At 33.2% G+C, this 26848-nt stretch overlaps 1 protein-coding gene across 7 annotated transcripts in view; it reads right to left on the reverse strand.

Annotated features, from left to right (window-relative positions):
* OFD1 (OFD1 centriole and centriolar satellite protein) overlaps positions 1-26848 on the reverse strand; it is a 52793-nt gene that overhangs the window by 12314 nt on the left and 13631 nt on the right. For 5 of the 7 annotated variants that reach the window (XM_074192424.1, XM_074192423.1, XM_074192427.1 and 2 more), the window contains 11 exons: positions 26167-26277; positions 19964-20100; positions 19587-19760; positions 17557-17663; positions 16397-16516; positions 14682-14755; positions 14165-14256; positions 10441-10630; positions 8745-8875; positions 4890-5001; positions 859-1443 (listed from right to left, as the gene is read on the reverse strand). In XM_074192424.1, coding sequence (XP_074048525.1) covers positions 859-1443; positions 4890-5001; positions 8745-8875; positions 10441-10630; positions 14165-14256; positions 14682-14755; positions 16397-16516; positions 17557-17663; positions 19587-19760; positions 19964-20100; positions 26167-26277 — 1833 coding nt within the window. The remainder of the gene's footprint in view (positions 1-858; positions 1444-4889; positions 5002-8744; positions 8876-10440; positions 10631-14164; positions 14257-14681; positions 14756-16396; positions 16517-17556; positions 17664-19586; positions 19761-19963; positions 20101-26166; positions 26278-26848) is intronic. The other 2 variants (XM_074192425.1, XM_074192426.1) reach the window with 2 other exon arrangements.

Genomic DNA, 26848 nt, shown 5'->3' on the forward strand with positions numbered 1-26848 from the left:
TATCCAAGGAACAAAAGCTACCAATTCCCTCACATTTATAAATTACTTTCCTTCCAACAACCCTATAAGGTATATAGGATAATACTAAGGATGAACTAAAACTAGAGCTGGAAGGAATCTCAGAGGCCAGCAAATCTAACATCCTCCTTTGAGAGTTGAGGAAACTATTAAAAAACAAACCAACCCTATTTTCTATTGATGGACATTCTTTCATTACACAATTGGCTCTTAACACTTCAGCTTTAAGTTTCTTTTTCTTCCACTTGGTTCCAAAACTTCTTTAACTGTTATCATCTCTAGAAATAATACTCCTTTTCCCAGATACATTTGTAACATTCACGACCAAGATTATTTTGTAGTAAAAGAGACAGAAAATAAGTCATCATGCTATGATTTCTCCAATGTAGTATGATTAAGCATTTATGACATTAAAAAAAAAAATTTAAGGCAATGGGATTAAGTGACTCGCCAAAGATCACACAGCCAGGTAATTAATAAGTGTCTGAGACTAGATTTGAACTCAGGTCCTCCTGACTGTAAAACCTAGCTGCCCCCAGCATTTATGACATTTTCTGAGGAATTAAATGCCTCCTAAATAAACAAATTATTTAAGAGCAATGAAGTTGAGCCCATAAAAATATTTCTATAAAATTATGAACATTTAGAAGTTTTGTTTATATTTTGCATAGTCAAATCAACAAGCATTTATTAAATACTTACCACTTGCCAGATACTGCAATAAAAGCTAGAATGCAAAAAAAAAGGCAAAAAACAGTAACAACAAAAAAACTAACAAAATATACAACTACTTTCTCAGTAGCTCTATGAAGTGAGATATTTATGAAAATAGCAGCTCACCTCCAAAATTCATTTGGTTATTAAGGTTTCTCCTTGCTTTTGAACGTGGAGTAGAAGAAAGTTGTCTGGGGGAAGGAGTTCTCCTTTGCTGTGGAGTTTGGTAATCAATCATCCCATCACCCTTTTCATCTTTCAAACTGCTGAATGGGGGCTGCTCAGAAACAAATTTTTCCTCTGCAAACATAACTTTTTTATGAATGCTATTATTTAAAATTGCTGGTAAAAGTGGAGGAGGTTGACTCCCTGATGGTGAAGGGCTTTTCACTGTAGCTTGAATAACTTGGTGCTGGTAATTCCTGTAGGCTTCTTCTAGGTACTCTGCCTCTTCCTCTAATTCTTTTACCCTTGCTTTGGTATTAGCTACAAATTCAAGGTCAGCATCTATGGAAGCATTCTCACTTTTGGCGTGCTGGCAATACTTCATGAAAAGATCTTCTGACTGAACAACAGCATCAGAAAAAGGCTGATTCTTCAAGAAATTATCTATATAAATGTCAGGAGGTAAAATCTTGTCTCTTGTGAAATCAATAACTGATCGGTCAACCAATGATGGCTTTTGATTTAGGCAAACCTCATTCTCTAAAGCTAGATATTTAAGGAATGAAAAAAAAGACAGTCAATTAATTTTGAAAAATGAAAAATCATCTGAAAAATAAAGGAAAAATAAACTTTTTAGGATTTACATTTTAAAATATGAAGAAATGAAATTAAAAGATAAAACTGAAAATGTAAAAAAATTTCACATTTAAAATATGCTTTATTGTTGTTACATTTATATCACATGATCTTCTTAACTCCTGAGACAAATTCCCATTTTATACATGAGGACACTGAGACTCATAGAGATTAGGTACACTGTCTGTCTTGTTACAGTTAGCAATTAGCAGTTACAATTTAAATCCTGGAATTCTAAGCCTATATTAAAATAAATATTCACATATATACATACATATATGTACATAAACATATATGAACACACTATACATACACACATATATATACACACACACATAAAGGGAAATTCATATTTTCAAAATTCTGAATTTCTCTTGCTAAAGTTCAGATAACACCTAGGATTGAAACAAGTACCATTAAATTCATATTAAATGTGAGTCAGGCCTAAATAGGTCCCACAATAATAACTGCAGCTGCACACCATGTAAATCTGTTTTGATTTCTTCCCCAACTTCCAAGCACAAACATGCAAGTACAACAATGTAACAGTCATCTTAATCTCAGGTCAAAAACCTTAACACCCAGAACCAGATGGGTTTCAATGATTCAAAGTTGCTCTCTGCAACTTTTAATGAACCATTCCAACTCACTTTTTCTCTTAAGTAGCATGAAATTTACCTATTTTCTTTTCTTTCCAAGAAGTCAAAGGCAACCTTTGAAATGAAAGTGTTAGATACTATGTAATTGTAAAGTACTAAGAATTTTTATTGCTATAATCTCATTTGATATTCATAATTTATATTAATTTAGGAGGCAGGCAAAATACTTATTTTACAGATGAGGAAACTAAAGTAATTTGTAGAGCTGAGGCTAGATCTCTGATTCTAAACCTCAGCATACATTCCACTACACTAAGTCAATTTGGCATCACAAGTCTTTCCACTAAATATGAAGTTAGAGATAGCTGTATTCAAAATAGCTTTCAGCTGATACTGAATCAAGTTCATTATGGGTCTGGTAACCATGAGATAAAAAAGCTTCCATGAATAGACAGGTTAGTGGCCAAGGTCAAAGATTAGGAATTATATATGGAAGGTTTGGGCATGGCTTGCATGGGATGGAGAAACAAAAAAAAATGTGTGAAGGAAAGGTACTGAAATAAAGGATGAAAATACAAGCCAAAGGAGGATTTGACTGCCTTGCACTATGGGGTGACTGTGATTTTGGTATGTCAATATGGTTTGATTTTTTGATTTAAATAAAATTAAGAATTTACTAACATTTTGAAGATTTTAGAAAGTTTAGAATATAGAAAAACCAATTCAAAACATAAATAAGACTTGTACATGGGTCTTATTCACAGTCTTTCAGAGAGAACTTAACTTCTTCCATTATGTAACTATGCATTAAAAATGAATCAAATATAAGTGAAACTATAATTATTTTTTATGTTTCAAGGACCCATGATTTTTTTCAAATTGTTACTATTAACATCTTTATGATTTTGTACACTATCTTGCAGAAATGTTGCAGACCCTGCCAATGTAGAATGATCTTCTTTGAATTTTACCAGGCTTGTTCTTAGATGACAGTCTTTCAGTTGGTCAATATGTGAAGACTTTCTAGTCTGGCAGAACTTGTCAGAGTTTAGGTTCTGGTAGCATAGCCTTAGGCCTGACATTTATATAATATTCTATATAAGTCAAACTATTAGTTGTTCCCTTGAATCTAAGAGTCCATCTAACTTCATGCATTTATACACCTGGACTCCATGTTTTCCTCATTTCTTTCCCTCATATTTCCCCGGATACAATTTAAGTTTCCCTTTACTCTGCCTTTATCCCTAACACAGTAATTGGCAATGGTATGTACTTAAAAAAACCTTGCTGACTGAAAGCTTTTCCTCAACCCTCTAGTTGTTAATGTCCTCTCCCCCCCATCCATTTTATCTGATATTAAATTTCTTGTACTTCCCCAGGAAGATATAAGCTCCTTGAGGAGGTCAGGAGTTGTTATACAACATAATTAGTTAATAGCAAAGTAAACTGGCAAGACTCAAAGCATTTTTGAAAGATACACACTAAAAGATATAAGAGAAGGAACAACTTTCAAAGAGGAAAATGCAGTACAGTTCCAACTAATTTATAAAACAGAGAGATGTGATCAAGGATATATAGCAATCAGTGTGGCTCAAAACTCCTATATCATTACTGAACAGATTTTTACTGTGATCCTTGCACATCATCATGGAAAAGGTAAATACAATCTCTAATTAAATGACAACATTCTTCTTAGAGAAAAAAGGTTTTTGCTAATAATGATGATGATGGTGAGAATATTTGCATAATACTAAATCATATAAGGTATTCCATATACATTATTTCATTTTATCCAAACAATAATCCTAGAAAGTAGGTACTATTATTATCCCTATTTTACAATTGAAAAAACTGAAGTAGAAACAGCTAAAAAAATGTCTGAGGCTGAACTTGAGGTTGACTTCAGGCACAGGGATCTATCTCCTGCTCAACTTAGCTGCCCACCTACAATAATATTAACATTAGACTCTGTAAGTTTTACAAAGTATTGATTATCTCATTTGACATTTATAACAATTATTGTAAGGTAGGTTCTATTATTATTATTCTCATTTTATAGATGAAGAAAGTGAAGCTGAGAGGTCAAGTGACTTACCCATTCACACAACTGGTAAAATGAGTCAGATTGTGAACTCAGCTCTTTCTGATAAAATCTAAAATTCTATACACTTCTATGCCACTTCATTCCACAGTAGAATGAACTACTACAGTAAATAAAAGATGAAAAACCAATTGCACCAAAAGATATAAGAGTCTAACACTACCATGGGGCAATACCAAGACAACTAATGATAACTAAGTGCACACATTCTTTAGTTAAATGTATACCCTACATATAAATGAAAAATATTATTATTGCTATTACAACATCTATTTATGTATGTAAAAAAGAAATGGACTTTAAAAATAAGTTTCCTGACTAGTAAAATTTCAAAGCTCTAAATGATCAAATTCCAATCCCTTAATATATAATAATATAATATCCTGCCTCATATATATATATATATATATATATATATCAGTATATAATATCAGTAAAATATTATTCTGCCTCTGGAAAATGCTTCCAAAAGACAAACTACCACCTGAGGTTAACTACCTTTACTTCATGAACTATCTAGTATCTCCCCAAAATAGACAATTTTTCATGAAAAGGGCATATATTTTAGTTGTCTCACTCTAATATTTAAGTGCATTTTATTGCATTTCAATAATCAAAGAACCTTTCTGCATTAATATATGAAGAATTATTCCAACCTGCTTGGGTTTGCCTAAGTTGCAGTTTCAAGTCTCCAATCTGCAAATTTAATCTCCTTGTAGTAGCTTCATAATCTATTATTTGGTTCTTCAGGAGGAAACAATGTTCAACCTGCAATAAATAAAGATATGTAATAGAAAAATTTTTATCATGCATGTCTTCATTTTTCTTCTTTAAATGTGGAGGTTAAGTTTATTTCACTTAGAGAACTGTATATTGGGGTTAATACCTACTTTATTGGGGAAAAAACAAAACAAAACATGATTTCTACCACTGTGCCACTTACACCAAAGGTGCCTACCCTATTTAGGCTGTATAGTGCTTGTACTTCTTCAGGGGTAGGTTTGTATTTCTTCAGGGGAAACTTGCAAAAAATAAAGATATAGCCTTATTTAAAAGCACTCTGAAGCAAACAGGAAATTTTTGAGTGTTTTATTTTTAAAACGTATTGTCCTTTAAGTTTTGACTAAGTTATTATTATTATTATTATTACTAGTACTATGCTTACTGCTGCTAGGTGAGTACAAGAGACATTAACTAAATAATATCTAAAAATGAGGGATAAGGGGGTGGAGCCAAGATGGCAGATTAGGAGCAGCCACCCAACTTTCCCAACATTTCCTTCCAAACAACTTTAAAATAATGCCTCAAATCAAATCTCAGAGTGATAAAAAGGACGAGAATTTTTTTCCTGGTCTAAGAAAACTTAAGAGATTGGCAGAAGTCTGTGGCACTAGGGTAGCAATAATAGCCACTGAATGGCAGGAGCAGCTCCAAAAGCCCTCAGCTCAGAGATGGTGAGGAAGTCAAGAACTAGTTAGAAAGAGTTATAGACAAAGGATATAGCTGGGACTGACTTGAAATTCTATTGCCCATAAATAGTTCTAGATCACAGTTCCAGGGCAGAGAGGAGAACTGTGGATCACAACAACTTGTTGCAGTTCTAAAGTAAAGACAGGGCTAGCACTTTATAGTTGTAGAGGAAGAGTGTGCAGACCAGACAAGCACTGAACACACCTCTTCTCAGATTACACCACCTTGGAAGCACTGAAAACCTGAAAACCTTTAAAACTAGTATGGAAACAGGAGCACAAAATATGCCTGAATCTTGACACGATGCCTTCCCATCCTGAGGTAACCAGAGTCCAACTTTTACATAAATTTCAAACTCAAGAAACAGGCTGGGAAAATGAGCAAAGGACAAAGAATTTGACCATAAAAATTTATTAGGATATTAGGGTAGACCAAGATATAAGGTCCAAAGACGACAACAATGGGAAAACAGTTACTAAAATACCAAAAAGAAAAAATTCTAATAGTGCCTAAACCCAACAAGAGAATGGTAAAGGAAAATTGGGAAAAGAAATGAGAGTGATGAAAAAAATAATGAAAAGGGAATTAACAGCATGGTAAAAGAAGCCTAGCTAGATAGTGCCAGATACAATGCCAGATCTGAAGTCAGGAAGACTTATCTTCCCAAGTTCAAATGTGGCCTCAGACTATGTGATCCTGGGTTATTTTAAGGTTATTTGCTTCAGTTTTCTCAATTGTAAAATGAGTTAAGAGAAAGAAATGGAAAACTGTTCCAGGATTTTTATCAAGAAAACCCCAAAAGGGATCATGAAAAGTTAGACATGATTGAATAAGGATATTAAAAAAAAGCTGAAGTGCTGAAGAAATAACACCTTAAAAAAACAGAACCGACCAAATAAAAGAAGTACAAACATTCACTGAAGAAAAAAAACTCCTTAAAAAGAACAGAATTGGGGGTGGCTGGGTGGCTAGGTGGCATAGTGGATAGAGCACTGGCCCTGGAGTCAGGAGGACCTGAGTTCAAATCCAGCTCCAGACACTTAACGATTACCTGGCTGTGTGGCCTTGGGCAAGGCACTTAACCCCATTTACCTTGCAAAAAAAAAACCTAAACAAAACAAAACAAAACAGAATTGGCCAAATGGCCAAATGGAAGAAGAAATCTCCCAAAAAATAAAGAGGTAAGGAAGAAGGATGTACTGGGAGAAGAGGAGAGAAGTAAAATGGGGAAAATTTTCTCATGTGAAAGAGATATGCATGGGGGCGGCTAGGTGGCACAGTGGATAAAGCACCGGCCTTGGAGTCAGGCGTACCTGGGTTCAAATCCAGTCTCAGACACTCAATAATTACCTAGCTGTGTGGTCTTGGGCAAGCCACTTGACCCCATTTGCCTTGCAAAAACCTAAAAACAAAAACAAAAAAAAAAAAAGAAAGAGATATGCATGGCATAGTGGATAAAGCACCAGCCATGGAGTCAGGAGTACCTGGGTTCAAATCCAGTCTCAGACACTTAATAATTACCTAGCTGTGTGGCCTTGGGCAAGCCACTTAACCCCGTTTGCCTTGCAAAAAAAAAAAAAAAACCTAAAAAAAAAGAAAGAGATATGCACGTAAGATCTTTCACAATGGAAGGGAAAAATGGTAATAGACAATGTTGAACCTCACTCATCAGAACTGATTCAAAGAGGGAAGATTATATATACTGAGCTGTGCAAAGAAATATAGCTTACCCCATATGGAAATAAGAAAGTAGGGAGATAAGAGAAGGAAGGGAGAGGAATAATAAAAGAAAGGGCATATTAAGGGAGGTTAGAAGCAAAATAGACTTTTGAGGAAGGGCAGGAGGAGAGAGAGAGAGAGAGAGAGAGAGAGAGAGAGAGAGAGAGAGAGAGAGAGAGAGGAGAAACAAAAATGGGAAAGAGGAAAGTAATCTTAATCCTGAATGTGAATGGGATGAACTCACCCATAAAACAGAAACAGATAGCAGAATGAATTAGAAACCAGACACCAATAATATATTGTTCACATGACACACACTTAGAAATACATAGAGTTAAAATAAAGGACTGAAGCAAAATCTAATACTGATTCAGCTACCTTAAAAAATAAAAGAGCAACTATGATCTCAGACAAAGCAAAAGCAGAAATAGACCTAAAAACAGAAGAGATAACAGGGAAACTACATTATACTAAAAGGCATCATGTTTTTATAGCATGTTTTTCTGATTAAGGTTTCATTTTTCAAATACATACTGAATAGAGAATGAATTTAAAGTCATAAAAAAAGAGCCATTCCCCAAATGATAAATGATCAAAGGATATAAACAGGTAGTTTTCAGAAGTAATCAAGGCTATCTATAGTCATGAAAAAAAGCTCCAAGTCCCTACTGATTTAGAGAAAGGTAAATTAAAACAAATGAGGTACTATTTCACACAGAAATGACATACTAGAAGGGATGAGGGAAAAACATTTACTAATTAAATAAATGATTCATGAAGAAAAAAATGCTATCTATCCCCAGAGAATTGATGAATGAACTCTCTGAGTTCAAATTGAAATATTATTTGTGCTTTTTTTGAAATAGTTAATACAGAAATATTTTCCATGATTTGATATGTGTAATTGAAATCATTATGCTTACCTCTTCAGTGGACAGGAGAGATATGAGGAGAGAATTTGACTCAAAATTTAAGAAAAATATTTAAAAATAAATAATAAAAAAATTTAAAAATAACTAGGAATGGAATATTTTGCCTATTTTTTCTTTTAAAAATACACAATAGGGGCTGCTAGGTGGCATAGTGGATAAAGCACCAGCCTTGGAGTCAGGAGTACCTGGGTTCAAATCTGGTCTCAGACACTTAATAATTACCTAGCTGTGTGGCCTTGGGCAAGCCACTTAACCCCATTTGCCTTGCAAAAACCTAAAAAGAAAATACACAATAGCATTCTTTACAACAGAGTCATTTTTCATGCCTACAACATATGTAAAAAAATTCATTACACTTTAAATAATGAAAGAAATGAAAATAAGAGTCACCTCAGTTTGGAGTCGTTTTTCTAGGGCTTGTTTCTCAGCCTCAAATTCCTTTTGTTGAAGTTTTCTTGCATTTTCTGCCTTCTTTGATTCTTTCTGTAAGGCTATGAGCTCAGCTGATGGCTGATTAGATCCTATGGTAATACAGAATACTAGTCAGTACAGTCAAAATTTGTTTACTTCAATTTTCAAAACTCCATAGCTGCCACAACTAGCACAATATACTTTGTACAAAGAAATAATTCAATATGTCATAGGATTCCTCATAACTATATTACTGTCCCTATTAAACAAAACATCCTCTTAATTTCAAAACTTTATCAACTTCCAACAAAACATATATTTAAACATATATCTGAGGAGTACCTCAAACAACTGCTTTTTATATTTCCTTTCAAAAATTCCTTTAGATCTGGGGTGGCTAGGTGGCACAGTGGATAGAGCACCGGCCCTGGAGTCAGGAGTACCTGAATTCAAATCCGGCCTCAGACTTAACCCCATTTGCCTTGCAAAAATCTAAAAAAAAAAAAATTCCTTTAGATCCTCAGTTCAACCTCAATTCTTTTCTTTGCTATATCAGAAAGCATCTAAATTATTATTCAGGAGAAATGTTTGGCTGAACTAGGTCTAACCTGACATGTTTTACTTCTTTTTTTTACCCAACTCTGCCTCTAAGCCTGTACTCTTCCCAAAACAATGTCAATTTTTTAAAAGTTGTGTATAGTTTAGAAACATTAGCTATTACTTAACATTAGGTAGGCTTTTATTAAGTTCCCAAAGTAGAGGAAGAAATGATACAACAAAGAAAATATTTCACCTTTAGATTAACTTTAAATTTGGAATGATTTGAAATAAATTTACTTTGGAAAGCCAAAATGCTTTCATGTGGTATAAATAACCAAAAAGTCTATGTCATCAAATTTTATGGTTTCACTATTGTAATTCTTATCTCCTATACATTCTTAAATGAGGCATAAGATAATGCAAGTCATATACTTTAATAAACCCAATTCATTGGCAATCATTTAACTAATCTTTACTATATGCCTGGAAAGTGAGAATGAAACAAGCATTCATTAAGCACCTAGTATATGCTTAATATTATCTCATTTACAATGCAATATGCTAGGCTATATAGATGTATAAATAAAACATTTAGACTAATTCTGTCTAATGATGTCTACTTAGAAATCCCATGTGACTTCATTTTTATTGTCTCATTTCAAAGCAATAAAGATATTTTACACTAATGTAGAAAACAAGAATATTACTTACTCTTCCTTTAGGCTAATCAAATTCAATAAAAATTTATTGCTTATGATTTTTAAAATTTTTATGTCAAATTGCCTGCATGACAAAATTATCTTCAACTACTAACACTATTTTACAAAAGGCAAATGGAAGCATCAAATCACATGCCATTAAACAATTTAACATACAAATTTTTATTAAAATTTATATTAATTACATAGGTGCAGTCAAGAAAATTAAGTTTTATGTTCAAATTCTCAAAAAGATCAATGATTTTAACAACTTAGCAACCTGTTCATCTCTGAAAATCCTAAGCAAATCTTGTTCACATTTTCCAGAATTTCACCTGAATTATAGTTATAAACCATCCAATATTAAAAATGGTGTCAGTTCTCATTTAATATAAATTCTGAACCTGTGGAACTGAGAAAAAAAAGATTTTTCATACTTCTTTGAAGTTGCATGTTTTCAATTCTAATCTCTTCCATTTGTTGTTTAAGTAATCTATTTTGTGCCTGAAGTTCCAGTCTCTCCTCTTTCAAAAGCAGATAATCGGTTGTATCTTTAAGTTTTTCAGTCAGCAACTGGTTTTCTTTTGTTACTAATAAAATCTGTCCTTTGAGGGAATCCAATTCAAACTGTAAAGAACAGAAGATACATTTGGACAATAAATGCTGAGTAGTGTAATATTTAATAACATTGACAAAAAAAGAGAGCAGGATAAGTAAGGAAGGCTTCAAGTTTGGCTGTGTTAACATGGATCCAAGGACTTAGGATTCCATACTTTCCCAGGGGTGATTGAGTCCAGAAAAATATTTTGAATTGCAACATAAAGTCAAAGTGTATTACTTTACAAGCAGAACTATAACAGTCAGTTTGGATACTTGTCTTAGATAAACAGATACCCTTCCCAATAAGGAAACCTAACTATATATTCCTGGAATTTAATACAGAACCAAAGTAGAGCAAATCTAGGGTCCATGTTTTCATCATTATGTGTTAACTTGATGAAATATCTCTCTTCATTGGAAAGCTATACCAGACAAAAAAAAAATCAATCAGGAAGGATAACTACCTGTCCTGGAAAAACTTTTAAGCTCCAATAATCCTTTTTTTTACATTCCATGTTAATAATCAAAGCTTTTCATTTTCTTTTGTGATTTCATCATCACAGTGATTTCAAGGTACTTTTCATTTATTATGATTTCCAAGTTTACTGCTTATTACAGATGCATTAAAATGTACTGAAATTCTTATAGTGATTTCAAATCTACATACATAGAGTTAAAATAAAGGACTGAAGCAAAATCTAATACTGATTCAGCTACCTTAAAAAATAAAAGAGCAACTATGATCTCAGACAAAGCAAAAGCAGAAATAGACCTAAAAACAGAAGAGATAACAGGGAAACTACATTATACTAAAAGGCATCATGTTTTTATAGCATGTTTTTCTGATTAAGGTTTCATTTTTCAAATACATACTGAATAGAGAATGAATTTAAAGTCATAAAAAAAGAGCCATTCCCCAAATGATAAATGATCAAAGGATATAAACAGGTAGTTTTCAGAAGTAATCAAGGCTATCTATAGTCATGAAAAAAAGCTCCAAGTCCCTACTGATTTAGAGAAAGGTAAATTAAAACAAATGAGGTACTATTTCACACAGAAATGACATACTAGAAGGGATGAGGGAAAAACATTTACTAATTAAATAAATGATTCATGAAGAAAAAATAAATACATTAATTCCATGAAATTTTAAAAATTTTTATTAAATGTGCTAAACACTGAACTAGAAGCTAGAGAATCAAAAGACAAAATGTTTTAAAAAAAGACTTGTATAAACTGATGCAAGTAAAGGGACCAACGCAATTAATACAACATTGTAAAGACAAATTTGAAAGACTTAACTCAAATCAATTTATTAATCATGAAGCAAATTACCCATCTCTTGAAAGAGAAGTGCTAAGACTCAAGATACAGAATGTTTTTAGACAAAACCAATGTATAGATTTGTTTTCTTTAACTATGTATTTTGTAACTTTAAAAAATTTATCTTCTTATTTATCCCAATTGAAGGGAGAAAGGAAGATAAAACAAAAACTTAATTAATTAAAAAAAATAAAGTTTTTAAAAGGCCCTAGTCCTCAAGTTTATATTCTGTGTAAAATCAGTGTGTGCAACAATTAAACAAAGTAATTTCCAAAGGATAAGGTGAGAGTGCTAAAATTTAGGAACATCAGCAAAGGTTTTAAGTTAAGCCCTACATAAAAAGTAGGAATTCCAACAGACAGGAGTTAGTAGGGAAGCATAATATGTATAGAAGACAACTCATGCAAAGGTACTGAAATAGAAAAATGTTGTGTATAAGGGATAACAAGTAGGCAGGTCAATGTGGTGTATATGACATAAAATGATAGGAAAAAAACCTGGGATGAAAAATTGGAACCAGTTTGTAAAGGGATTTAAATGTCAAAAAAGAAAAGTTTGCATTTTTATTCTAGATAACAAGCATACAATAGAAACTTCTTTCACAGGGGAGTGAGATGATTGTATCCATGCACTATTCTGGGAATTTTTTTTATTTTTTTAGGTTTTTGCAAATAGGGTTAAGTGGCTTGCCCAAGGCCACACAGTTAAGTAATTATTGTCTGAGGTCGGATTTGAACTCAGGTACTCCTGACTCCAGGGCAGGTGCTCTATCCACTATGCCACCTAGCTACCCCTGGGAATATTTCTTACAAATACCTAATTCCATTCATAGTTTCATTTGAATGAACTTCAAAAAAGATGTTCTTTTAGTAACTTCTCAATATTCTTTTGTTCACTACCATTTCTTATTCTGGAATTATGGGTCCTTTTCATTTTGACTTATAGACTTCTTCCACATGGGAGCAGCTATGGGCCCAAAAGGAATTTCAGAATACAAAAAAACAAATCAATAAATCCCAGATAATAATGCAGAAATCATTCCCACCATATTTCTGTCGAAAGTACCAATATTTTTTCAGGTTCCCAAGTTCATAATCACAACATTCCCTTCAGATCTCAAAACCTTCCTTACCTTAAATATCATTGCTCATGCTTTACCAGCTCTCAGATCTAAATCCCTCTCTAGACTTCAATGGCCACTGCTTTAGTTGAAGTCTCATTGTCTCTTTTCTGGATTACTGTTAACAGTCTCACATCACACTACTTCAGTTTATCCCAAACACTATCAATGTACTTTTCTTAAGTACAGAATTAAGGATGTGTTTTCCCCAGGGCTTCTGATTGCCTCTAGAATAAAATGTCAGCATTTCTGCTTTGGTTGTAAACAACTTGACCCCAAATCCAGCTATTCTTTCCTTGTTTCTCATTCATAATACCTTCTATCCCATCTCCATGCAGTTGCATTGGCCATCCTATATAAATGAAATGTCCTCCATCCTTCCCTTGGTCTCAAGAGAATTTCTCTGCTCCTTTAAGATGCAGCTCAAAAACTAACTTCTGCATGAAGTTTTTCTGATCTCTCCCTCCCAACCATCTTTATATTTACTTTGTATATAAAATATCATTGTGCAAGTGTGGGTATTCTTCTATGTAAAAATCACCTATCTCTTCCGTTAAAATGCAAGCTCACTTGTGTGGTTGTTTCAGTCATATCCATCCTTTCATGACTCTATTTGGGGTTTTCTTGGGAAAGATACTGGAGGGATTTGTCATTTCCTTCTCCAGTTCAGTTTACAGAAGAGGAAACTGAGACAAACAGGACTGAGTGACTTGCCAGGGTCACACTGGCTATTAAGGATCTGAGGCTACATTTGAACTCTGGAAGATGAGCATTCCTGACTCTAGGCCCAGCACTCTATCCACTGTGTTACCTAGTTGTCCCTTGTTACAAATAACTTTGAGATAGTAACATTTCAGAGAATGGAATTCCTTTTTAAAAAATTTCATACTGATTCAACAAATAAGGACACATTCTTTTCTGATTTTTAAAACCTATTTGATTTTAACCCATTTGTGATTTATTTTAAGTTTCTATTGGTTACAAGTACAAAGATTTTAAAATATAATGCCCTGTCAAACACACTGAAAAAATTTTAAATTAATCATTATGCCAGCTTATCATGAAGTCTTCCTATTTTTCAATATCAACCTCAAATACCTGACAGGTGAACAAAATACCTCAAGATCTTTGGCACGTTTTATGGCTTCCCTGAGTTCTTCCCTTCTTGAATTAAGAGCACTGGCCTCATCTTGCAAACGCATGGCTTTATCTAAAAGAAAAGTAAAAACAATGTCTAATAATAAATAATTAATAATTAATAATCTATCTCAAAATAATTTTAGCTAGAGACCTGAAACTTGAACAACTGCATATATCAAGCATATATCAACTTATGAAATATTTTCATAAGATATTTTGAACCAGCCACCAGCTTTAAATGTCCCAAGTCATAGATTTAAATGTCCATTAAACATGGAGGCTTGGAATAAGCAACTAATGGCAGAATAAGGGTTATTCTAGGCTTGCCTAAGTCACCAGCAATAATCATAATGAAGCCTACAAGCATAAAATATATATTTTCCAATGCAGAAAATAGACTTTACTAGTAAGTAAGGGGTAAGAAGGAAGGGGAAGGATGGTTAAAGTTAAACAATTATTTCTGAGTTGATAAATAGGAACTTTTAAATAAGTCACCTTTGTTCTTTTGCTCTTCTTCAATTAATCTATTAGATCTGGTAATATATTCTTCCTTTAATTCAAGCTGATATCTAAGGAATCAAAATAGCCAAAATTAAGTTCACCACAATATTGTTACAAAAAAATTCATATTACATTTTATATCTATGATACATATGCATCTATGTTCTACTGAAAAGAAAATCATCCACTACTACCACTCACAGATGACCTATTGAGAGAGAAAAGGGGAGAATAAGCAGGTATATTTGGTACATTTTCTTGTTCCCTCTATTATCTGTCAAAGGCTTAGTGATTCGATATATTTCTAAATTTAGAGCAAATGGCAATGAACTCTGGCCCCAAACTATTTCCTGGAAAATGTCAAAATATAAAAATTGTACATTTTATCAACTTGGTTAATCGTGTACTACTAATATTGTTTGTACATTTATATAAACATAGAACAAAAATGTTTCTGTGATTACTCATTATTGTAATTCAAGCACCAATAAACTACTAGATGATAAAACTGGCAAGCTACAATGGTATAGTGGATAGACAGCTTTGAAATTAGAAAGATTCAAGTCGTGCTACTGAAATATATTGGCTACCTTGTTAAACAAGTCACAAAGGAGAAAGTGATGTAGTGCAAAATGCAGGGCTGAAATCAAGAACTGAGTTCAAATCAGCCTCAAATACTAACTAGCTACGGAGCCCTTATCTTCTATCTGCTTCAGTTTCCTCAACTATATAAAATGAGGATAACAACAGCCCCTATTTCCCAGTTTAAGGGATCAAATGGGATAAATTATAAAGCACTTAGCACAGCACCATTACTTTTTTTTCCCCCCTCTCTTTTCTCTCTCTCTAGTCACCTATAATACCCCAGGCAATTTTGTTTCAAAAGAGTTGCAAATCTTCACTGCTGGAAAAGAGAATTTCATTGGGAGTTACCCATACATAAATTAAATCACAGATCAAAAAAAATTGTTAAAACTGGTGAGTTCAGTATTAATATTATATATGATGTTTACATAGGGGTTTTTTTTAATGAATTTTCTTTTTTTCTTTTTTTTTAGGTTTTTGCAAGGCAAATGGGGTTAAGTGGCTTGCCCAAGGCCACACTGCTAGGTAATTGTTAAGTGTCTGAGGCCGGATTTGAACTCAGGTACTCCTGACTCCAGGGTCAGTGCTCTATTCACTGAGCCACCCAGCCGTCCCTGAATTATCTTTGAAACCTAAAAACATACAGAAAATCTGAAAATCAGGAAAAAAAAACACTTCACTGAAAAATTAGGATTTGGAATAGTAGCAAGAATAATAATAATGGGGAAAATTTGTTGCACTGCAGTATTGATTTATGTAGTTGGGGGAAAGGTGTGATACTCAAGAGTCTTTATAACATGACCACAAAGCCTACTGTAGCAGTCCATATTTTCCATTGCTTAAATCATTTTTTTTCCTTCTTATAGGTCACTGAAGTTAAATTTTTTTTAGAATCAAAAGAAATTTCTGTGAATAAATGAAAAATGTCACTTGCCACATTGAAAAAAACTAAAACAACTATTACTTTTACTCTGATATTCATACAATGGAAGTTACTTTAACAGATACTCATTAGGAAAATTAAAATTAAAAATGTAAGTCTACACAAGTATTATCTAGTTCATTAGTACCCAAATTTTGCTTATAGAAAATTTGCTGTCACTATTTTAACTAAAAGTAATTACTTTAAAAGTTCATTCTTGAGCCTTTGTTCATATGCATTCTCCATGTTCTTTACATTCAGCTCCCTTCTCTTCAGGGATTCTTCCAGGTTTTTATACTTTTCTTCCTGTAGCTTCTGGGTTCTAATGTTACCAAAAACAGTAAGAAAGTAAGGGAAAAAGTCTTATTTTCTAATTATTTTAGATGATGATGAATATTGAAGAAGAAAATTTAATTTTCTTTTGCAATGGAACACAAATTATATATAGAATTTCACACACACACACAACCACACACACAAAAGGAAGACTCTATTACATTTTCTGCTGACTTATTTGTCAATAAACTCTTTAAAGTTTTTTCTTATCCAAAAAATAAATCTTATCTAAAAATAAATCTTATCTAAATCTTATCTAAAAAAATAAATCACAAAAGTTAAAAACATATAAAATGAAAGACCAAGTATCTAAGAGTATACAATTATACACAATTAAAGTATTTATATATTTTTTCCCTTCCATTCCTTATGGAAGAAATAGAGATTAGAACTATGGTTCAAATAAGAATTCTGAATTATTTTTGAACTTTAAGTATAAAACTGAATATGAAGAAATTTGAAGGAGACAATTTAAAATTTTACATTTAGAAACTAAGCAATTAAGAAAATCTACAGGGGCGGCTAGGTGGCGCAGTGGATAGAGCACTGGCTCTGGAGTCAGGAGTACCTGGGTTCAAATCCAGTCTCAGACACTTAATAATTACCTAGCCATGTGGCCTTGGGCAAGCCACTTAACCCCACTGCCTTGCAAAAAAAAAAACAAAAACAAAAACAAAAAAAACAAAAAAAAAGAAAATCTACATTAAAAATTGATTACATGTTCTACCTAACAATTTATTTTATAGATAGAAATGTATATAAATTATAGGTAGTTTATGGATGCTAATTCTACTTTTCAAATTCAAGACCTATGCTTTATATCTAACTATGCTAGCCTCTTTAGAAACATGAAAATTTTTTTACAAACTAAGATTCCTCCTGACAATAGGGTAAGAAGATAATGCAACAGATATATATATATTTATTATGTATAATATATATATTGAGTGACAATAAAAGAAGTTTGAAATACTTTTTTAAATGTCATACATGTTTCATTCTAAATATCCAATCACCATTACTTACAACTCAAAAGCTTCAATTCTTTGCTTCAGTTCAGCTTCTCTACTTCTCACCATTTCAATGTCTTTCAGTAAACCCTGCCTCTGGACATATATTTCTTTTGCTTCAATCTATATAATGAAGTGTTAATTTAAAAGAAATTAGTAAAACATTAAAAAACTCCAAAAAACTAAAAACAGATTTGAAATACTGTCAAGTTCCAAAAAAAAGATAGTATGATACTATCAAAGTGTATTGCTTATTATCATAATCTCCAAGAGTGATTGATTGTCTTGTTTAATAGCTCACATTTATAAAGCACATTTCAATATACTTCTGTCACAATACTCCTGTGAGGTAGGAATATAATATCATAATGCCTATTTTACAAATAAGGTATGACATATCCATAATACTGGTAACTATGGAGCTAAAAGTTAAACCAAGGTCAGATGTCTAAGTTCAATAATTATACCATGATAACAAAAGATCATATAAATTTATCTTAATAGATATTTATCATAACCACCCTGTGTCAGCCTTTAAATGATAATCTAGTTCTCTAGTTAACATTTTTCTGAAACTTGGTAAATATTGTTTTTATTAACTATTCCATTCAAAAAAGGGAAGCATTTTACTGATAGAACAATTAGATTTACACTGTAAATCAAGCACTCCTGCTTAACATTCAACAGATTAAAAACATATCATGGAGATTAAATTTAGATATCTTCAAAAATGGGCAAAAATTCAAATTACTATAAACAAGAAAACGAAAAAATAGAGTAGCATCTGAGCATCAGGACAAATGAAGTACTGGGTTGGTCAAAATTATTTTTATATTACAGAATTGCTTTAAGTTAAGAAAATGTGGTAAATTCATTTTTGGTTTTAAATGTTTCCATATTTATTAAAAAGAATTTCAACTCTTGGGATTATTCTGATTAAACACTAAATTAGCATATCTCATCCCAAAATGAGATATAATCCATTTTAAATCCCTTCCTAATACAAAGGTAAAAAAAAAAAACCTGTTCAAAGACCATGGTAGAACTACAAGAATTAAAGCTTAAAACTGTAATAAGATTTTTGGGATAGCCTGTATTATCTAAAAAATAACATTCTTCAAAGCCAATATGAAATTAAGCAGGAAAATGAATTTTAATTTTTGACCAACCAATTGGTTTATTGAACTACTGATCATAAAATACCCTTTAGGAAAAAGTTTTGTTCTAAAAGGTAATAACTTCAAATCAATGTTATTACTGCTGTTGTTGGTATGTGTATGAGAGGGAGAGCACTAAACTTATCTTAATATGTGAAAACCAGTCTAATTCCTAGAAATGTTATTAATAATATAAAAGGAAGAGGAAGGCATACAAGTTCATTAAATAACTCAGTTCTATAAAGTGTGTGTGGGGTGGGCATTGCTAAGACAACCACAGGTAGAACTTGAAATTCAACAAATCTAGGAGTTTTTTTGGGGGGGGGAGAAGGGGGTTATTTAAATGTTTTATCAAATATAGTAGTCTAATTTTTAAGTTGATAAGTTTGTATGGCCTTTAAAGGATGTCAAAAATATCCAAATGGCCCTTTGCAGAAAAATGGTTCCCCATCCCTTGCTATAAAGAAAACATGAATGTTATGCCATTATCAACGGCAAAACTCATCAATACATTTCTAGGCTACTTCTATTAATACAGTTACAGATGAGGGCAAAGCTATCTGGAATGAGAATGGATTTTCATTATACTTCTTCTAGAACCCATTTTGGACCAAAACTGATTGTCAATGGTACAATGGAAACTATAAGCTCCTGTTTACATAACCAATGTTTAATAACAATGAACTTTGTGAATAATTTTTAAATCTTTTTTGAATACACATTTATTGTTGAAATCACTAAAATAGGTTAAGAAATAACTTTTAAATTGAAATCCAATTAGATATTTTAAAGACTTCAAAATCCTAAAAGTCTTTAACAAACCAGAGTTCATCTTGAATATTTAAGTGTCTCTATCCATTATCTACCTGTTTAATAATTAAAGTACTACCTCCTGGTGCTTTTGAAGTCTTTCAATCGCATTCTTTTCTCGAGAAATTAAAGCTTCAGATTTTGCTTGATGTGTTTTTTCAAATTCTTGTCGCAATTCAGTCATTTCTTTTTGGAGTTTTGTTTTTTCTTCCATTCTCATTCTTGTTATTTCAATATCTTTAAAATGCTTCAACTGAAACACAAAATTCAAACTACTTGTTTTATATTTTTCCCAGAAACATTCATTCCCAAATGTTTTATTCAGATACCTCCAAAATCCTCAGATTATTTTCTGTTAATCACTCTAATGTTATAATGTTATATTTTGGATTAAACCATTTCAAGAAATACCAATGAATTTCTTTTCATTTTAGCAGCAAGATTTACAAAACTGACCTTTTGAGACATTTCTGATTGAAGCTGTTGTTCTATTTCTTTCTTATATTCATTGAGTTTTGTTTCTAATGACTCCAATCTAAGACGCTGGGGATAAATATCTGCAAATTGCTCATCAATAAGTTGAAGTTTTTCAGCTATGGAAAAATATGATAGGATATGTTAGAATATCCTCTGTGTAGTAGTAACACAGAGATCAATTCAATGAAGAATGGCATGACAGTCTATGGTAACCTCTTCTCAGCAGCTATCCCTCCCAAAACAAAACCATATTACATCTGGCACATATTGTTAAAATGACAAATTCTGGATTTCAAATGAATCACAGAACCATAAAATATCAATTTTTTGTTTTGTGAGTCTTGAAGTAATTGGGGACTGTTGAAAGCACCCTAAAACTTACTAAGCAACAAAACAATATCTGTTCCAGATAATTCAATGGACTACTCCCCCCACCCCCAAATTAATGTTGTAGTCTAGAAAGTTGACAAAGATGATATTTGACTTCTTTGCATTTGCAAAGTGTGAGGTCAATTTCTTTTGTATGAGTGTAGATCTCAGAGAAACATCTATATTATTCAAGGGCATGATATAAACAACATTGTTATCTTCAAACAGGAGCATCGAGCAGACTTTACCATCTATAAGAAATCCTTTTTCCACTTATATTCACATCCTCCATGGCAATACAACATATCTTTATAGAGTAGCCTTTTCCATGTTACATGTTTTATTTACTATCTATTTAATAACAATATGTAGACACCACTATGTCTAGAAAAAAAATCCAACATTTGCTTAGGATCCCTGTACAATTTCTGTGTTTTTATTTATTATGGAATACTTTACAATATTAATAAATACATTAGAAATACTCTGTTGGAGAACTTGAAGACTGAGTTTGCTCTATCAAGGCAAATGCCATTTCCATAACAAACCAAAGCAGCAGGAAGAATTTATTCCTTACAACTTGGTCAAATGTATGACTGTGAAGTTGTGGTCTCCCTTAAACTCCCACCAAACTATACACTCTCACCACCAAAGTTGCTTGATGCTTTTCTGAATCCGTAATATTTCTACCTAAATGTACTTCTAGAAGATGAATTTTCTGTTAATAGTATGAGTTTAATTTCTCTCATTCAAGAAATGGAGTATAACTCTCTAAGGTCTCAAAATGCATATTTGCAATTTCCATTGCTATTCCAACAAAAGAAGTTTATATAGGACTCAATATGACATTAACATCAGTTAAGTGTGATCTGACTGTATCATTTTACAGTTTACTCAAGAAGCTTCAATGGTGTCCAATTGTTTCTAGTAGGAGAGGGACCAAAAAAGGAAGGAGATAGAGATAAAGAAAAAAGGGGAAAAGGGAATGGGAGAGGAAAGAGACTAAGCATTAGTACTACATTAAGATCTTTTTTATAAAAACTGTATCATTTGATACTCACAACCCTTCAAGACAGGTGTTGTAACTATCTCCATTTTATGGTTGAGGAAATTGATACAAATAAAAATTAAGTGATTTGTCCAGAATCATTTTCCAATGCTGGCTCTTCATCCAGATTTTACTTACTAAGTGTAATTGTCCCTCCAGAGTCTGTTCTGGGTCCTTTATACTATTTCTTTGAGTGATATCACCCACTCCCATGAATTCAAGGATCACTTCTATATAATTTTCTGCTCTACTTATTCAGCCATAATCTCTCTCCTGATCTCTATTCATACAGATCCATCTGCTTACTAGTCATCTTAAGACTGGATGTCCCATGATAATATTAAATCCAACCTATCTAAAACTGAACTTAATATCTTTCCTCTTAAAATCTTTTCCCCTTCTAGACTTTCCTATCATTGTCAAGGGCACATCTTCCTTACATTTATACAGGTTTACAAACTTCCAAGTCATCTCCCATTCTTCATTTCCAGTCTGTTGCCAAGTTCTGTCAATTTTCTCTTTATCTGCCCCCTTCTCTCCTCTGGCACTGCCAATATTCTAGTGCAGGTGCTCATCAGCCCAAGCTGAGACATTTTGCTGCTCAGTTTCTCTGACTCAAGTCTCTTGCCACTCCAACCCATCTTCCACTTAGCCATCAAAACGAACTTCCTTTAAAAGGATCCAGCAGCTCCACCCACACCCTCCAGGCCTAGGGAGAAGACCTCAAATCAAGGTCACAGATACTTCAGAGAAAGCAACAACACCCCCTACTGACTGGCCCACTGGGAGTTACTAAACCCAGTGAGTAAAGCCTCTAGGGATCCCCACACCAAACCTCTGTGAACCAGCCCCTCCCCCAACACAAGATCTTAGGAAAATGAAGAAAGGCCATCAGAAAGGAGGGTCTGCAGAAAAATTCCTAGAAGGGAAAGACCCTAACTCAGAGAGACCTAGAACCTCTGAGGAGAATATGATTTGATCTCCAGCACAGAAAGACTTCTTTGAAGAAATCAGGAAGGAATTTAAAAAATTAAGTGGAAAATGTGGGAAAAGAAACCCAAGAGAAGATTAACACCTTGCAACCAGAAAACAAATCCTTGGAAAATACAATTAGACAACTACAAAAAGAAAATAATTCTCTCAAAACCTCAACTGGTAAAATGGAAAACTCTTTCAAAAATAGAATTGACCAATTGGAAAAGGAGTTGCAAAAGGTAAATGAAGAAAATTATTCTCTAAAAAAAAATGGAGTTTGAGGAAACTAATGACTTCATGAGAGAACAAGAATCTGTTACACAAAACCAAAAAAATAAAAAAATGTAAAAATACCTCATCAGCAAAATCATTGACCTCGAGAACAGACCAAGGAGAGATAAAACCTAAAAATTATTGGTCTTCCACCACTGAAGAGAAAAAAAGCCTGGATTTAATATTACAGGATTTAGTGAAAGAAAACTGCCCTGATATCATGGAACCAGAGGGCAAAATAGTTATTGAAAGAATACATCAATCCCCTCCAGAAAGGGATCCCAAAATGAAAACACCAAGGACAAAATTCCAGAACTATCAGATAAAAGAGAAAATCCTGCAAGCAGCCAGAAGGAAACAATTTAGATACCAAGCAGCCACAGTAAGGATTACACAGGACCTGGCTCCATCAACATTAAGGGATCAAAGGGCTTGAAATGCGATATTCCAAAAAGCAGGGGACCTTGGAATGAAGCCAAGAATTTATTATCTGGCAAAACTGAGCCTTCTTTTCCAGGGAAAAAGATGGACATTTAATGAAATAGGAGACTTCCAACTTTTCCTGATCAAAAGACCAGAGCTTAATAGAAAATCTGGACTTCAAACAGGAGACTCAAGAGACACATAAAAAGGTTGAAAAAGGGGGGGGGGGGGTAAAAAAAAGAAAAAACTGCTATCCAATAAGATGAAATTAGCTATATCCCTATCAGGAGAAAGACTAATAACTCTCAATAACTATAATTCTGTTAGAGAGAATATACTTAGCATAAGTGATGAACACTCATGAATTTTCTGTGACTCGGATAGAATGATTTAAAAACAATACCTCCTTAAAAAGGGAGACAGTAAAGAGATGGGAGGATGGAGGAGACTGAATGGGGTAAATCTCATTACACTGAGTTTCAAAGAACGTATTGCAATAGAGGGGAAGAAAGGAGGAGGTGAGAACCACCTGAATCTTATTCTCATCATATTTGGCTCAAAGTTAACATACATACATTCAGTTAAGAAACTTATCTTACCTTTCAAATATTAAAAGGGGGAAAGGGGGAGGGTGACTAGGTGGCACAGTGGATAGAGCACCATCCCTAGGTCAGGAGTACCTGAGTTCAAATCTGGCCTCAGACAGTTAATAATTACCTAGCTGTGTGGCCTTGGGCAAGCCACTGAACCCCATTTGCTTTGCAAAAACCAAAATATATATATATATATATATATATATATATATATATATATATATATATATATATGTATATACATATATATATATGTATATACATATATATATATATATATATATATATATATATATAAAACATATAAAAGGAGGAAAGGGGGAACCAATGTAAGGGAAGGAAGAAGGGGCAAAGGGAAAGGGGAAAAAAGGGAAGGGGGGTTGGATATAAGAGGGCAAACACACTGAAGGTGGTGGTATTTAGCAAAATAAATAAAATCTTTCTTTAAAAAAAAAAGAAAAAAATGAATTTCCTAAAACCCTAATTCAGTAAACTCCATGGCTCTTTTCTTTACAGGATCAATAGGAAATCTTCTCAATTTAACAACTCTTCATAACAGGATCCTGCTTTCTAGAATGCTCTTATCTCCTCCCCTCAATCTCCTAGTCTCTCTCTGGCTTCCTTCTAGTCTCTATTGAAGTTCCATCTTTGGTAGAAGCCTTTCCCAGTTCTCCTTAACCTTTGGTGTCTTCTCTCTAAGGCTAGGACTTTCAATGTATCTTGTTGGGACAAAGTTGCTTGAATATTGTCTCCCCAGTCGGACTAGTTTTTTGAGAGGAGCTGTTGGAGCAGTTAAGTGGCGCAGTGGATAGAGCACTGGTCCTGGAATCAGGAGTACCTGAGTTCAAATCTGGCCTCAAACACTTAATAATTAACTAGCTGTGTAACCTTGGGCAAGTCACTTAACCCCACTGTCTTACAAAAACTTAAGGAAAAAAGAGAAAGAGAAAAGGAGCTGTTGTTAGCTCTTCTTTGTTATCTCCAGCTTTCAGTAGAAGAACTAGTACACATTAGACATTTAATAAGTACTAGTTGATTGACTGACTTCATGATGGGTCATTGTCTTCAAAATTATGAAAACATCTCAAGTAGACAAAGATTAGGTTCAAAATTGATCTCAGATGGCAAAACTTGGACCAATAAGTTAAAATTAAACAAAGAAATTGACTGCTGAGTACCTTGTCACCAGGGCTCCTAAAGAAGAGGCTGGTAATCACCTGTCAAAGATGTTGCAGAAGGAATTCACTAAGAGGCTGATTTAGCTGATCCAAAGGACCCTTCAAATTCTAATGTGGGATACTATAAAATGGGGAATGTCTCCATCAGCACAGAGCTGTGAGAAAAAGAAAAAGCTAAAAGCTAAAAGGGCTGTAAAGCAACACTACCATTAAAATTAATAAGAGGGCGGCTAGGTGGCACAGTGGATAGAGCACCGGCCTTGGAGTCAGGAGTACCTGTGTTCAAATCCGACCTCAGACACTTAATAGTTACCTAGCCGTGTGGCCTTGGGCAAGCCACTTAAACCCATTGCCTTGAAATATCTAAAAAAAAAAAAGTTAATAAGAATCACCACAAATGATTCCTAGAAGTTCCAGATCTCATAGCTAGATTTATAAACTTTGGCAATAACAGTTAACTTCTCAGGGGTCTTATTTCAATTATTTAAATAAGAAGGGTAAAATGCATGACTTCTAAGGTTCATTTTGGCTTTATAATTCTACCCTATAATTCTACACTTATGCAGCAAATTAATATTTTATATATATATATATATATGTATAAAGCCCCTTTTCAGAGTATACTACAAATACTTTAAGTAAACATAAATCTCTATGTGATAAGGATGTGGAGAAACTGTTTAAAGTCCATACTTGAACAATGAGTGGAGAACTGAAAATATTCACTGTCCAAGTACATGATCTAAGGAGGATATTGTTTTCTTCTATGCTAGGGCCAAAATTAGGAAATGAATTAATGGCTACAAAAGAGATTGAGATAATGCATTTGGAAGAATGGAAAAATACTGGCTCAAGGAAGAATTACTAACCCTAGAGACCATTAGAAGAGGATATACAAGTAAAGTCATTTAGACTAAATATGACCAGATAGATCATTGTTTTAGAACCAGAATGGACTTTATAGACTATCTAGAATTCAATACTCACAGCTTAATGACAAAATTGAGATCCAGAAGGATTAAGTGACTAGCCCCCCCCCCCCCCACCTCCCATCACAAAAGAAATAAGTAGAAGAGTCAGAATTCAAATTCCAGGTCTTGCAATTCCAAATTCTATGCCCTTACCACATACTAAACCCTGTCTAGGCTCCTTCTATCAATAGGATTCCATAGAATGAAGCTCTCCTACAACTCACAGAACTGAGTTACTCCTGTGAAATGGTCAACAAGATATAAGATAGAATAGGATATTGGTTCATTTCTACATGTTAAAAGGGGGAAAAACCCTCATATATAATAAAAATGAAAGGAAGGCAATGATTACCAAGAGATTCACCAGTAGGTAATAATGTTGAACTTGTTTGTGTCTCCATATTGCAACTCTCCCTGGAGAGATGATATTCTGTCAGTTCCATCAAAATCTGCATGAGAAAACCTTAAAAAATATAATATATAAATTTATGAATCCAAGTTAAAATTAGGAATTTTTATGTCACATAGGCAAAGAAAATGCTTCTCCTTAGAATGACAAATCATTCTTGGTCCAATGGTTTACAATTCACTTATTTAAATAAACAAAAGCAGGAAGATATTTTCAAGCATCTAAAGAAAATAATCAAAGTTTATACAGAGCAAAACTTTTGCATAAGTGGTGAACTCCAGTGATTATGGAGCTTGTATCATTTATGCTGTCTGACATAAATAATGTGTTGGTTTTGCTGATTTACCTCCTTTTCTTTTTAAGTCTTTATTACAAAAATGGTTCACTATGTAGGAACATATTTTTAAAATGAAGATGAAATAAAAACAAAAAGGAACTTTTTAAAAATGGACAAATCCTTCTAAAATAATAAAATTTCCTTCAATAATGAAAAAACTGATCAGAAAGGGAAAAAATTTAAAGTTATAAGTAAAAAGCAGATTGACACAAGGAAGAAAGAGTTGGCTTAGAAATTAGGTAAGACCTTGGGTCAAGAAACAATACACACACACACACACACACACAC

The sequence above is a fragment of the Macrotis lagotis genome, chromosome 6, assembly GCF_037893015.1.
Source record: "Macrotis lagotis isolate mMagLag1 chromosome 6, bilby.v1.9.chrom.fasta, whole genome shotgun sequence".
NCBI lineage: Eukaryota > Metazoa > Chordata > Mammalia > Peramelemorphia > Peramelidae > Macrotis > Macrotis lagotis.